The sequence below is a fragment of the Clytia hemisphaerica genome, unplaced genomic scaffold (assembly GCF_902728285.1).
Source record: "Clytia hemisphaerica strain Z4C2 unplaced genomic scaffold, Clytia hemisphaerica genome assembly, whole genome shotgun sequence".
NCBI classification, from domain to species: domain Eukaryota; kingdom Metazoa; phylum Cnidaria; class Hydrozoa; order Leptothecata; family Clytiidae; genus Clytia; species Clytia hemisphaerica.
In genome coordinates, this window is record NW_027104315.1 from 368,989 (window position 1) to 384,632 (window position 15,644).

Sequence of the window (15,644 nt, forward strand, 5' to 3'; positions counted from 1 at the left end):
AACAATTAGGGAGTGAAACATCTGACCCTAAATCAAAGCTGTATTATTTGTATAGTTGTAATGATGACAAAACATGGAGATATAAAGAAACAGGAGAAGTATGCTATTGTAACCAAGCTCGCTTTACGATTAAAAAAGTTACGATGTATGTATGCTCATAATCTCATATATCGTGCATTTTTAATGAGCTCTTTTATCCATTGGTGAAATCTTATTGGCTCATTGGCTGCGTTTAGACCAACTGGCATTTGTAATTTGGCATTTGCTCATGAGTGAGTCGATTTTAATAGCTTTTCCATTGTATTTTCTGTCATGGCATTTAAGGAATCGTCTTTTTAGAGCCATTACTGAAAAGGTGATTCCATCAAGTTCAACTTTGACAGATCAAACAATGAAAAGCATGGAATTTCTCAAAAACTGCAGTCATTAAGACTGAAACTTTTTGCCGTAGGGCTAGGCTATGGCAAATCTTGCAAATTTTACAATCTATAGAAAGAACTGAATAAAAAACGTGCAAAAACTTTAAAAAATCAAAAATATCATTTTTTCTCTTTGTTTTGGTTCCTTTGTTTGATTTGAAATGCCAGAAAAGGGGATTCCTTTGCTCAAAATGGCATTTCAAATGCCAACGAAATGCCAACACGCTGTCATCATTAGGCGTTTGACAAACCGAACAATTGCGCGGAACAATAGAATTCAAAAGAATACTGCAAGCAATTACAAATGCCAGGCTGGTCTAAACGCAGCCATTGAAGCTTTAGAAATTAGTTGAAACGAGATTCATTGTTTCTGACATCAGTGTAAGAAAATATTTCGACAAAAAGAGCCCTGTAAACTTGGCAACCCTTCGTCAAATAATAAGATTTTTCGATCAATGTTTTTTTAAAGTGAACTCTATTGCTTGATACTTTCCTCCAAAATACTCCAGCCACTTAATGGCTACAAATTGAGTCTGAAAGTGCGTGTGCTTATAAAGAACTTTTCATTTTTTGGCTTGAGAAAATATCTTTTCAAAACAAAATTGAACGGATAACGAAATGGAACGTAAACTTGTGTCGTGGACGAAGTCTATATATTAATACGCTTAAACGTGTGTGTTTACAACGTTCTGTAAAAAGTGTTCGAAATTATAACAAAGCTCTACAAAGCCTCTTCTTCACGGCGTTGAACCATCGTCTCTTTGCACCCCACGCAGTTTTCCTACCACTAGACTAACTTTGAGACGCCAGTATACTATTTTCTTTACAGCAACATTGGAGCTGGATGGGTTAAAATCAACCTTCTTCACAAATATATTTTTTGCTTTAGAAGATTCCTAATTCAGATGATCTTTAAAACTTTCTGTTTACTATAGCGGCTCCCTATCACTTTCAAAACTTTTCAAAGTCTTACAAAGTCACTCTCGAATGTCCAGCCACGATGGCTAGCCACGATGGCTAAAAAGATCGAAAATATAATTCTTCTAAGCCAATTACTTAATTGTGATTAAAAATTGCAATGCAATGTTATCTTTTATCTATTTTTTTCATTAAATGAAAATCGTATCACTATTTTGGCAGTTATATTTCTTCCTACAGAGATTTTTTATATGTATAGTGATTCGCTGGATTGGGACACGCAGCGTGCGATGCTGCGCATACGGCTAGTTTTGTTTAATTTTCGAATATTAACCCTTAGGAGGCGAAACACGTATATATACGTTTTGAAAAGGTCATTTTACCGATACACAGTCTTTTGGTCATAACTGACCACTTCAGATTCAGACAAAAAAAATCTGCTATTTTTCGTAGCTGAGAGAAAGAGCTTTCTAGTGATACCAAAGTTGATACCTTAATCGTTTGTCCTGGTCGAGAAATTGCCTTTGAAAAAATAAATTTCCAGAAAAACATGATGAAATTTTTGGCCTTTTTCAAAAAAGTTAGCGGCTTTGAAAGGTTAATAAAAATTTTTTAAATCTTTAAAACTGGCCCAAACTGTCCAAAATGACTATTGGTACTAAGAGAAAGTAGATAAAGGCATTTTAAATGAAAAATGAAAAATCATTGAGTCCATGTTAACCCTTAGGAGGCGAAACACGTATATATACGTTTTGAAAAGGTCATTTTACCGATACACAGTCTTTTGGTCATAACTCCTGACCACGTCAGATTCAGACAAAAAAAATCTCCTATTTTTCGTAGCTGAGAGAAAGAGCTTTCCAATGATACCAAAGTTAATACCTTAATCGTTTGTCCTGGTCGAGAAATTGCCTTTGAAAAAATAAATTTCCAGAAGAAAATGATGAAATTTTTGGCCTTTTTCAAAAAAGTTAGCGGCTTTGAAAGGTTAAGAGGCTACAATGTTCAATACTGATAATTAAAACGTTCTGAGCAAACTTGAGTTCTACAAAAAAGGCGAGCTTAGAATTCCTTTTGATACATTTTGTAAAAGAAATCAATAGACTTTAACGACCAATTACCGACACATTCAACTCCTGTTTTTCTTTATACCTCCATGTGTTAATGTGCTAAATTTTTATTGATATCAATCTATATGATGATCAATCTATACACTAATACTTCGAACAAACGCCCTCTTCTTTTAAACTCCCCCTCAAATAAAATTCTCCTTCAAATAAACGCCTCCCTTCTAAAATTGGTGTTTATTTGAAACAATTAAACACCCTTCCCCCCTCGAATAAACGCACTATCTAAAATCCAAAAAAATTAATAAACGCCCGCGCCGCGTTTATTCCAAGTATACGGTATACATTTTTTTCCATTTTAGATCAGCCCTACAACGATAGATTTGGCTGAGAATGATGCACCAAAAGAGTTAAAGTTCGAGACCACTGTACCAATCACCTGCGAGCCATTATTTCCTGATTGTGCGGTCGACCTTGAAGTTGCACAAACGCAGAATAATGGCGTTCTGAGTTTTTGTAAAATAAGGTTACTTTATCAACCAATACACGCTTTTTATAAGAACCAAAGAATATCATAATATGCAACTTCGAAGTCAATAATTTCGGAACATTTTGAGATCACATTTCAGGGGGTTTACAGGTTTTATTTAAACCATGCAATTTCTCATAAAATAAGACCAAGAATACTTACAAATAGCTGATAATAGGAACATTTATGCCTAAACCCATAAAGATGCAATTTTTTGATATTCTTATCTTATAAAAGACGTGAATATTCAATTTGATACGGGATAATATTGCTTGTATAAACTACTGGATACATCTGGTGCAGTGGCGTGGTGGCAGGGGGGGCCAGGGGGGCCAGCCCCCCCCCCCAGCGGGGCCCTTTTGAGAGGGGGCGCCAAAAAATAAGGGACGCCAAGAAGGATTTTTCAGGCACCCATATCGAAAGATTGACAAATGAAAAAACAAAAATGGCGCCCCTCATTACCTCAAAAACTCAAAAATTTTTGGCTCGCTTCGCTCGCACACTCCCTTTTTGTGTTCATAAATGAGCGTATAGAGAGGGGCGCCAAAAACAAAAAATCTTTAAAAAGGGCGCCATATTTGCCTTGGCCACCCCAGAGAAATTTTCCCACCACGCCACTGATCTGGTGTTCCGGTCTTATGCGAGTCATCCTTATCCAGACACTATACCTGAATAAGTTGTCAAGACTATTAAACTTTTTGAAAAACAAATTTTAAACTTTGAATTGCAGGATGAAATATAAGTCAATTTTCTAGCCGGGCTGAAATTCCAGGTTATTTTCACACTGGGGACGATAGTGCTGCCTAATATTCCAATAGGGCTTGGGTCGAAGCGCAGTCTGTGATACAGGGATGTTCTTTAGATATTTTGATTAACAAATTTATGTATCTTCTCTTGGAATGACTGAAACCACTGGGAAAACCCGCACTTTTAGGCTGGAAGTTTATTGCATTCTTCATTTCAGTTTTAAGAAGGGTCCAGCTGGTCAAGTAAAAACAATGGAAGTTGTTGCCAAAAGAGATTTTATTGACGACGGTGATAAATCAATGAAAATCAAATTTCATATTCCTTTAACTCTATTTGTACCCGATTGGAAATGCCATGCAGAGTTTCCAGATGTGACGGTAAGATCGTCATCTCAACAATATTTATTCTTTACATACCGCCCAGAAAGGTTTAAGTAGCACACGGTACAATACGGGATATATTTTTCGAGCTCAGATTTTTCGTCATATTTTCCGAGCCTTTATGCAAGGAATTTATATTTTGTTTGGCTGCAATTCAAAAGATAGAACTAGAAAAAGAACTGGTCAGTTGATCTATGAAATATGCATCAATAATTAAAAGTAATAGTTCATCTTTATTTTGATATCACACACTTGCTTTCCATTTCATGAATATTCATCCCGAGCATGTTGTGTTGTTGTGTCCTCTTGTTGGTATTGTTTTGTCTCTTTTTGTTTATTACACTTTTTGAATAGTTGAAATTCAATACGTCTTTTACTCATGTATATCGATGATCCGATTTCAGTCGGAAAGGGTATATTGCTAGGTTTGCAAATTGACGGGTACGTCCATTGAGTTTGAAGCCCTGGGCTAAAGAGGAATCTTCAACCTTTCTCAAGCAAGAAAAAAGCAGAGCCTTAAGATTTGCCCAACATTAAAAAATTTTGTATGAAAGCCACACGAATCATGTGATTAGGTTGGGAAATGAGTGGTCTTGTTTCTCACCCAGGAGTTCCGGATCTAGCCTTTTGTCAATTTTGTCTATAGGTACACACTAAAGATGTTACAACAGCCAATTGCTATTCCAATGGTGATCCACACATTACAACATTTGATAACAGAAGATTCGACCATTACAGAGTTGGTGATTATGTTTATACCAAATCTGGTGCACGTCTATTTGAGGTAGGCTCAGTTATAGAGGAGTTTTTTCAAAGGATTTACCGATAGAATTATAGTAATGTGCTTTGTGTATAAATCAAATTCTTCATTCCAATATTTAGAGTTTCCTTTGGTATAAGGAAAATAAAGTAACTACAATCAGTGCCATAACATATTGGCAATTTTGGCTATTTACCATTTTTCAAAAATTAAAGTTCGAGCGAGAATGTCATTTTCGGATCTCCAACTTGGTTTCATCGAATATTTCGATCTGGGAAGGATTTATTAGTTTCTTATATTTCAAGCCCTACCGGACCATTTTTGAACTTTTGGATCTTCAGATCCTAAGGTCCTAAGTTTCCAAGTTAATTTAGAATGCTTCCAAATTGTTTGTGGTTATAAAATTTCGTGGGGAATTTCCCTTTTGTGCCAAGTATTTTAGCACTGAATGTAGACCTATAGGCGAACGCAACGGCCTATTGAATGACTGGCAACAGTATAGTTCCTTGCAGACGGATTATTTTATGATCATTAGAAAATTTGGACTAGTAATCTCATGGTTTGGATTGAAATTCTTACAATTCTGAAAGACGTCAATTTAACACTGGAAATCAATCTGAAACTTAAAGAAAAGGTCTCAAAAAAGTCATGGAAACGCAAATCGCGTTTAAATTGGATAGTATTCCATTTACTTAGAGCCTTAGAAGTTAGTAAGAAACTTGAAAAAGGTGATTAATTTCTAAACGATGGAAACTTCACTTTTGCAGGAAATTACAAAAGCTAGGAGGGAAATTAGAAGTTCACGGCAAAATTACAAATTGACGTATAAGCGAAAACGTCATTCGATTTCAGTCAACCATGAGATAAATGCTTAGTAATAGACCTTTTCACATAAGTTACATCACGCAACGCTTACATCGTTTTCAAAATATTGCTATGGTAATTGAGTCCCAGAGGAGTTCATAAGAAGTTGACTGTATTAATAAAAGTAACATTTGAAGACTCCTGGGACATAATGGGTGTTAGTTTGGGCATGGATTTATTATAGAGACTCTGAATAAACATCGAATGAAACGGTGGAGAGCCAAGTATTGCCTTTCCATCGTTTTTGCATCTTTCTCGCAATTTAAAACGTCATAGCGACGTATAATTAGTAAATAGGGAGGTTAAGTATCAAAGATAAACCAACGCGACGAACGGACGGGTTTTGACCCACAACCTGCATTAAACATGTGGACCTGCATTTTCTTTAGAATCCAGGCTAAAACAGCTCAAGAACGAAAAACCGTGAAAATCTTCGTTGTTGAACAAAGAAGATGTAACATCTACTTTGCTACCCTTACCGTCATCTTGCAGAGAAAAGGTCCGTTCGTCGCGTAGATTTATCTTTGATACTTAGCCTCCGTAATAACTATATTAGTTCAAATCTCGGAGGAGAACTTAAAGTCTCATTTGGGAATTGAATAAGTGTATTTTGATGAGAAATGCAATAAGAATGCTATGAAGGATCATTTTAATGGTGGAAGGAGGGCTAACAATAATTTCATTACTGCGGACAAGGTTTGAATATGAGAGATTGGCAAAAATCAGCCAGTTGTTAATCCAGTGTCTATAATAATTCTATGGTTTGGGGTATTCGTCGGTTTATCAAAAGTTACATTAATCCCGTTACCTCAAGCCGTCAGTGGAAAAACACCCAACCAACGAGCATTTGTATTCTTCCTTCTTTCCCTATAATTTTCAATAAGGACAAAATGTAACACTTTTTCTAGCGATTTATTTTTCTACAACGGGGTAGGGCAGTTAGGGAGGTAATTAGGAAATTTACTATAAAAACGTATTTTCAACGCAGGTGCACGTACGAACTTTTGTTTGCGCTTCGGTGTCCTGTAATTGTGGAGTAGCAGCCAGAGAAGGTGATGACGTCATGGTGGTGGACATGTGCCGAGACAATGTACCACGTGCTAGGTTCGCGAGTACTGTTGAACCACAACCTGGAACTAGAATTAATCGTAGTCCTGATGGAAAAGTTTTTGAGGTATGAAAAAAATGCTGATAATGTTGATTTTATCAATCCGGTCTCGATAATTTATTTTCCGAGTGACATGCACTTTCGAACTATAATCATAAAAGAAATAAAAAGTTTTTCAATATAAAAAAAAAGCCATTTGCCAGAAGCTAATCTCTAACTTACAGTTATCGCTACAATACACTGGTGAAATTGTCTGAACATTTACATTGCATGTGACTATCTATTTTGCAATAGTTGCTGAAAGTTTTATTAATAACCTATAACCAAGAAGCTGCGTAGAAGAGCGAGCAATAGTTGGTGAGAGGGTGTTGGTTAGCATCCCGCCGACAAATTTTCTTTTCAAGGCTTAACCCAATGGGACGTTCATTTTTTTCCCGCGTAATATCTCAATAGCGTAGACAAGGGGGGCGCAAAATGTGTGTCGGAAAGCAGATTTTATGACCCAGTAATTATCCTTTTATATTATGAATAGATTATTACAGTGTCATAAAAATCTGCTCTCCTACACATATTTTGCGTGTCTACGTGTCTTTCAAGTTGGAGTGTCAGTTTACATCGCTGACTACAACCTAATTTTTTTATTTAAGTTTTCTTTCCCGTCTGGTGCATCCGTTCGCTTCGAAGCAAGACGTTGGTTTGGTAACACTTACTACGCAAATATCGTGGTCAAACTTCCCTCAGATGATTATAAAAATACATCTGGTTTATGTGGTATCTGGGACAGTTCGTCTTCCAATGATTTGACCAGTAAAGAAGGACAGAAATTCCAAGGAGGCGGTCAAGCGCCACTTGGTTTCACAGAAAGTTGGAAGTAAGATCTATATACATCTTTTCGACCGTAGTCGCGCGGTCAGGCGCGCACCGCTTAATTATTTAGTTATCCCCCTAAACTCGATCCAATCCTTTTTGACACATTTACCTATTGTCTATAGGTGCGAAAAAAGGACTGGGACAGTTTTAGTGGGATAAAGCGGACAAAAAAATACCCGCGTGGCAATTGGTAGCTACGGTAGAAAAGATTTATTATTGGCCAGCATCAGATATAAGCACTTTTTCATTACAACACATTTTATAAGAACTAGGCTGAAATGTTGGAAAAAATAAAAACATCATAATAATATGGCCATCCTGAAAAGGGGAAGTAAAAATATTCCCAAATTTGCTTAAAATCATATGAATTAATTTAAAAATTCATTCTATAATTGCAGTAATTCTTTTACTTCCCATCTTTGAATTATAGCAAATTTATTTTACTGGGGGCAGCCAATTTCTATAAGTCATAAGGATATTAAGGGAATTAGGGAGTGGTCAAAAAATATCTTCTAGGTCGGGTGAAGGATTTTTTAAAAGTATTTTAGGCTCATTATTGCCAATAACATAAGCACTTTCAGGCTCAAAACCAATTAAGACGTTCTTATAAAAAAAGTTCCACAATAATAATCGGGGAAAGCAGTTCGCTACGCAAGCGTTAGCTGCAACGACGAAAATTTTGAGGGGGTGATGAAATTGTCCCCAGACAAATTTTAATTTTCTACGATATTTTATTACCCAACCAAAACTTTTACCCGATTTTTTTATACCCGACCAAAACTTTTACCTGATTTTTTCCCCACCCAAAACTTAATAAGTCTTTAAAAAATCCAAATATTAACAAAGTTTTTACTTTATGAAGATGTCCCTCACTTCCAGGCATTTTTGTCAGAAAGAAAAGATAATAGTTTGTAGCGGTAATTTAATGTTGTAATAAAACTATTGAAACAAATGAGTATTACTAAAAATCTTGATAATTCCCTCTTATGCTCTATATTTGTCAGGAACATTTAAAAAATTTGGTTGGGGAAAAGTGACGAATTTGAAATTTCGGTCGGTGAAAAGTGACGAATTTGAATTTTCGGTCGGTGAAAAGTGACGAATGTGAAATTTCGGTCGGTAAAAAGTGACTAATTTGAAATTTTGGTCGGGAAAAGTGACGAATTTGAAATTTTGGTCAGGGGAAAGTGACAAAAATGCCTCTAGGTGACGAAAAAAAAACTCCAACTAAATAAAACTTTTCACCGATAAGGTATGCTATGCACGACCTAGAAATGAAAAACTTTTTGCTGTTAATAGGTTAACACCTGGATCAAGTTTATTTTATCATCGTGGTGGACCACAAAAATGTTTGGCTGAAAGATTCAAAACATACTGTTTCTGCAGTGAAAACGCTCAGAACAACCAAGTTATCAATTGTACTACTAATGCTATTGTTGATCGTCCAAAATATATTGTCGGAAATAACCAATATCAGGAGCTCAATTTTCCAGGTAAGTTTTCCCACGTTACGAAGAATAATTCTTTTTTTCGGGAATGATTCCACTAAAAATTATGTATTTAAAGAATTGCGAAGTGATCTAGTCTCCATGACTCCAACCCTCAAGGGGACGCAATTTTTTTCGAGTTAAGGAAATTTCAGCTATGGAGTAAGGTTTGTAAGGAATTTTTAACTTAAGGTCCAACAAAACGTAAGTGACCGTAGCATGAAGGTAGAGCATCCAGCTACGGTAGGCAAGGTTGTGGGTTCGATCCCCAGCCGGGTCATACCAAAGATTCCCGAAATGGTACTTGATGCCTCTCTGCTTGATGCTTAGCAACTAAAGAGACAGATCAAGGGTAAGTGGAGAAATCCAGGGAAAGGAGTGGCGCCCTCGCCTACCTTCGGGTAGACAGCTATACGAAAAGGGAGCCTTTGGGTCACCCTCGACTGCGGTTGTAAACTTACTTTCAACAAAACTTGGTCGAGTTAAGGAGAAGACATTCGAAATACAAATGACTCTACTGTACTAGATTTCAAAATAATCCTTGAAATAATCATTGGCATATCGCAACGAGACAAAAACTTCTCCCGCAGAAGGCTTCTGTTCTCCTGTGCAGTGACTTTCAAAACAAAGCACACTTTTTTATATGATCATACCAAATAACTTGCTCCATTTAGTTTTAAACCCGGTTTTAGGGATTTGTCGGCATGATTCTAATTTTTATCAGCGATCCAAAAAATATCTGCAATCTGATTAGTTAAAAAGAATACAACATATCTTTTTTTTTACATGTACAAAATATAAATTGACAAAAAGATGTTCTTACATTTTAGCGGTAGAAGCAATCTAACGTCACTTTGCTACAAAAATGCCCTGCGCTTTTTTCCGACACAAAAAGTGCATTTTTTCGGTCACCGATAAACCAGTTATCAGACATTTTTTGCTTGTACAATATGGAAATATATTTCTCATATTGTACTCGTAGCTGTCCGATAACTATTTCATATCGAAACTTCATGTTCTTTCCAACGGTAACTACAAAGGATCAAAAAGACTTCCGAAACAGAGACTGAGTTAGGAAGTGACCTGACAGAGCCTTTAGAACTCTAATTATTTAAAACAATCAAACATTTCTATACATTTTATTTTTCAGGAGCTGAACACTGTGGTAAAAGGAGGCGAAGACGTCGGGATGTTGAAACACAGAAAACCTTAATCTTGCCAGATGATGGCGAAGATGCGGTATATTTTTACGATCCTATCCAGCCTAATAAAACGCTACCTTCTTTCCCAACACCTAATGGTATCACTGAAGTGCAGGCTATCTTTAATTGTGACAAAGCATTGCGAGAATCAGAGAGTGGAAAAGTATGTTTGGAACTCGTTCCCGACCTTGATATTGATGGCATCATAGAGAGCTGTGTTGAAGATACAAAGGTTAGGAGATTCTTCCCAGCTGGCGCACAGCGTTGTTTCAATGTTAATCTAACGTTCACAACGTCCATTTAACGTTAGATTAACGTTTAAACAACGTTGTGTGCCAGCTGGGTTTCTACTGAATGATAATGTACAGATATCACATATACAAATGCAGTTGACACTTTCTAATTCGTTTTTTAGGGTAACTTTTCATCGAATAAGTACTGTGAAAAGTTAAGGTCGAAATCATATATCGACGCTGTGCCGACCAATCCAGATTATATTCAGCGCGCAATCAACGCAGAGAAAAGTAACCATAACTCTTATGGACATTAAATGGACGGCTTTAAGACCTATGGACGTCCTGGAAACATACATTAGACGACCAAAAGACGTTTGTGCCCATCGGGATCGATGATTTCTTTGATATTCATCATCTTCTTGTTCGCCATCATCCTTTGACGTTTTTGTAAGGTCATTGGTTGAAAAATGAAGCAATTCCACTGGTAGAAATTGACGTAACGGACGAAAAAAGCAGAACTTCCATCAATTCTTTTTTTGTTCGCGCGAAACTTTTTTATGACGTAATCTTTTGTTCAGGCAAAAAAAGGTTAAGAAAAAAACTGTCGCCCATTTCGCATGAACGTGGAGTCCGGCCTTAAGAAGTACCCTGAGTATTAGAGGGTTAATTTTTCAAAAAATATAATAACCTCTGAAGACAAATAATAGAAACTTCATCGCGCATGTGTCAATCTAATCACTGTACAAAAAATCAAAGATGAAGAGCAAATATTACCATATTAATGTCTAGCAGACTGTATCAGTATGCAGTTTACTATTTACGAATTCCCCAGAAACCTCCAAGTGTAATTGAAATGAGTTTATTTCGAAAGAAATCTTCTACACGATTCCCAATTGTATAACAGTCATTACTAAACTATTAGTTATGGAAATGTCACTTTAATTGAATCGAAATAATAGACATACTTTATGTTATGATTCTCTATCACTGACTCTTTTTACAAAGCATTGATGACTTTTTGTAAATTGTGTTTTCAACGACGGGAATAAAAATATCAACTTTGAACCTCATCCAAGATCTTGGATGGTCGTCATGGTTACTTTTGTCTTCGTTGATTGCGCGCTGAATAGAATCTCGATTCGTCGGCACATCGTCAATATATGATTTTGACCTGTGCTATTCACGGTACTTAAGAAGTTGTTTCGACGTTAGTTATGAACATTAGATGAACGTTGCAGAAACATTGTGTACCAGCTAGACAAAAGACATGAACTTATGTCTTTTGTTACCCAGCTAGCGCATGACAGGGAAAAAAACGTTGCTTCAACGTTCATCTAATGTTAGATGGACGTTATGAATGTTTGATAGACGTTGATATTAATTAACAATCTTAATTACACGCTTTTTGTATAAGAACAAACCAAAAACATAAGGTTTCGATGGCCAAAATCTTAAGAGCAAGTGAAGAACATTTTAAGGCTTTGTGGATTCTAAAACACCTGATTTCATAGGAAACTGGACCAAAATACTCACAAAATGGGGGAAATTAAGAACGCTGTTAAGAAAATATTTAGGCTAAAAACTCAAAAAATTAAGAACATCCAAATGCTTCTATAATCTTTATAGATCTTGGATGATATAGAAGTTGCAACATCATCAGCTGTTGGTGTCATGAAAGATGCATGTGAGGAAGTCACCCTTCGAAATATCACATTATGGAAAACAGATGATACTACTGGTCAACTTCAACCACCAAAAGCTGTTGCAGAAATCTTATGTCCAAACGAATGTAGTGGTAATGGTTATTGTGCTAATGCAACATGTGTTTGTGATGAAGGATATTTGTCTGCTGATTGTTCCATCCACGAAGGTGAAAAGCACAGATTTCTGTTTATCTAATTTTCACAGGTCCATATAAAATTAGATAAACGTTAAAAAACGTCGTGTGCCAGCAGGGAAGAGGGACTTCTGACCATAGATTTATAAAGTCAAAAAGGCTAGATGTTCTACTTTAAGCTCTTCCAAACAAACAAAAAAGAAAGTGAATATCGCAAAAAATATTGCTGCTATTGTTTTCAAAAGACCCGCGAAGCTTCTTATTGGTCAAGCACTGAAATTCTATTGTGATGCCACGCGACCTCGGCACACTTTTCAGCCAAAACATGACATCTACCTAGAACTTTGGACTTGAATCTATGGTCAGAAGTCCCTCTTCCCTGCTGGCACACGACGTTTTTTCAACGTTTATCTAACTTTATATTGATCTGTGAACATTAGATAAACGTTGAAACAACATTGCGCGCCAGTTGGGATTCATATCCCCTCTATCTCAGTTTATTAGTAGGGTAAATAAATTGAATTCATTGGTCTAAATATATTTTTATAACAAATCTTGCCCATACTATTTCATTAAGAGTTTACCAGAGTCTAGGTATAGGAATTCATGCCCTGGTCTCTTTGAAATTTGCATGAATTGCATTTGTCCTCCTAAAACATTACGTTCGACCATACAATTTTCATAGGGTATAGACTTTTTTTCAAATTAAAGAAATGATGTGAATAATAGTAGAAGTTCAAATTAGAGAGAGTTGAGTATTCATGATATCGATGACGTAATGTTTTCTACGGAAAGACCCCGGTTTTAGCCAGTATAGTGGCAAATTTAAACTACACTTGAAAGATGTGAATTCACAAAAAGTGGAACTCACTAAGAAACGAGATGAGAAATCCCAGTTTTTGGTGAGGTGCTCACTAGAATATTATGAACTTTATAATGTATTTTTATAGATGATCCACCAGTGCTGGTAAAAGTGGCTTTCAACGGATTGTGTGACATTCGTCAAAAGGACTGCGTTCGAACACGTGTCATTGGTAGAAACTTCATCAATTCTGAAAGTTTAGCTTGTCAAACAAAGGCTCTCAAGGTATGTTTTAAACGATACTATCGTCTACACATTATCACTAAAAAAAGGAATAATTCAGGAGGCGGGATAAATTTGAAGACGGAGTTCAGTTCGGGAGAGTGAACAGTTGCGGAGGTGTTTACAGTTGTTTCAAAACTCTACCGCCATTATTTTTCCCGTAAACCGCCCTGACGCCCTGACTGCGCATTTATACTTTCCTGTGCTTACTGACCCTTTAAACGGACGATAGCATCGTCTAGGTGTGTTTCAATTCAACTAAAAGTCTATTGCTTGAAAAAGTAGGAGTCTCTATAACTACTAGCCGTCCCGGCGTCGTCCGAGACGACTTCTTACTCCTTTTAATACGCTCGCTTCGCTCGCTTTTCTATTTTTCAGAAACTTGTAGGGATTTGTATACAAATGTACTTATTTTGCGAGAAGAAATGTTCTTAAATTTAGGCCTTTTTCGTAAAAATTGATGTTTAAAATTTTTAAGGGGACACTAAAATTAATGCACATTAAAAAATATGGTGAAAGTATTTTTAGTTGAATTTTGATTTTTCTTCTCCTTATTAAATTGTTTAAATTTGTCATAATTTCTTTTGTTGAAAACCTTCAAACAATAATGTTCTTGACTCGCTAAAAATAATGCTCATGCAAATATTGGTGAAAATTGAGTTAAAAATTTCTCGCGAGAAATCGGTCATACTTTAAACGTGCTTTTTTTTGGGTTTTTGGAAGAGGAAAGACTATTATTTTCCTCACGCAAGGATGAAGATAAAAAACAAATAGAAATTCAAATTCAGTATTAGAGGTACTTGGCAACACCGATCACTCCAAAGACCACAGTGCTTTACGGTGGAATATAAAGAGTGCCTTTTTTCAATACCTCTTAACAGAGTCAACAATTATTTAACAATTAAACTCAATGCGTAAGTAAAAGCGTTTTCATTTTGCTATCTCAATAGAACAAAAAATAGCAAACATTGATTAAAAAAATTTCATAATTGAATTGGGAATAAGTCATCAACTTTTCTCATATTGTCAAGTCCATTAAATTGAAATGTTTTTATCAGAGTATCAAATAGACGGGAAATGTCATCGGAGCTTTATTAATCTCAAGGGTAATCATAAATATGATGTCTTTTTGAAAACTCAAATTTTATCTTCGACGTATTCCCATGCGAATCAAAATTATTTCATAACCGACATAAACTTTTTTTTTAAAAACTATAAATTATGCTGATAGTGCTATTGCACAGTCAGTTGTGTTTCTCCATCAAGGAGAAATGTGCTCTCTTGAATGGAAGTGCACTTGGCGAATAGAATTGAATATACAATCAAAAAGGCGCGAAAAAAATTGCCGTGTATTTAAAAATCGCTAGCGAAAAAGCCTCATGCGAGAATGGGAGAGTTCCGATTTAAGCGTATTATAATATAGATAATAACACACACCAGGAACAAAGATTTGTCCGAGTTTAAAGGAAATTTCATTTCAGTTCAGTTACCAGAAAACTTGTTCGAGTTAAAAAAACATTCGAGTTATAGAGATTCGAGTTTGTATTTCACATGGTATTGCTTCGGACCTAAATGACATTAACAGTAGATTAATCAATATAAGAGATACAACCCTCAAACTAAACACTGTTGTTAAAAACAGAAGCTTTTTGTGGGTCTTTCTCAGGAGACCCCAGCCAGCTACGATGACAGAGGTCGTGGGTTCAATCGCTTATCAATTCATATCAAAGTTTCAAAAATGTTCCTTGATAGTTCTCAATTTAATAAGAGAAATATTAAGGATAAGTGAGGAAATCCAGAAAAAAAATGACGCACTCCCCCTGCCTTTAGGTGGATAGCTGGAAAGAGGAGCCTTTGGGCCACCTCCGGCTGCGTCCGCAAGACTTTCTTACTACTTGGTTATCTTATCACACCCCCTTGTCACAGACAGGATTTCTTCATCCAGTTGGTATAAGAATAACGAAATGAAACTCGATGGGGATTGATTTTCTCATATTGTTTTAGCTGGGGATGTCAATTCTTTTGTTTTCAAGTCAGAAAATTCAATGAGAATGGGGAAAATATCATAATATTTTGCAGTGAGGATTGGTTTATTTGATTATTTTCTGTGGGGACGAAAGTTGGAGTATTATTTTC

The 15,644-nt window shown here is 36.0% G+C and overlaps 1 protein-coding gene across 3 annotated transcripts in view; it reads left to right on the top strand.

The window, feature by feature from the left end:
- The window catches only part of LOC136817586 (von Willebrand factor D and EGF domain-containing protein-like), a 48,877-nt gene that overhangs the window by 24,973 nt on the left and 8,260 nt on the right, over positions 1 to 15,644 (top strand). For all 3 annotated transcript variants that reach the window (XM_067073911.1, XM_067073912.1, XM_067073913.1), the window contains 9 exons: positions 2,767 to 2,930; positions 3,898 to 4,057; positions 4,707 to 4,844; positions 6,673 to 6,858; positions 7,440 to 7,663; positions 8,962 to 9,155; positions 10,300 to 10,583; positions 12,214 to 12,457; positions 13,375 to 13,511. In XM_067073911.1, the coding sequence (XP_066930012.1) occupies positions 2,767 to 2,930; positions 3,898 to 4,057; positions 4,707 to 4,844; positions 6,673 to 6,858; positions 7,440 to 7,663; positions 8,962 to 9,155; positions 10,300 to 10,583; positions 12,214 to 12,457; positions 13,375 to 13,511 (1,731 nt within the window). The remainder of the gene's footprint in view (positions 1 to 2,766; positions 2,931 to 3,897; positions 4,058 to 4,706; positions 4,845 to 6,672; positions 6,859 to 7,439; positions 7,664 to 8,961; positions 9,156 to 10,299; positions 10,584 to 12,213; positions 12,458 to 13,374; positions 13,512 to 15,644) is intronic.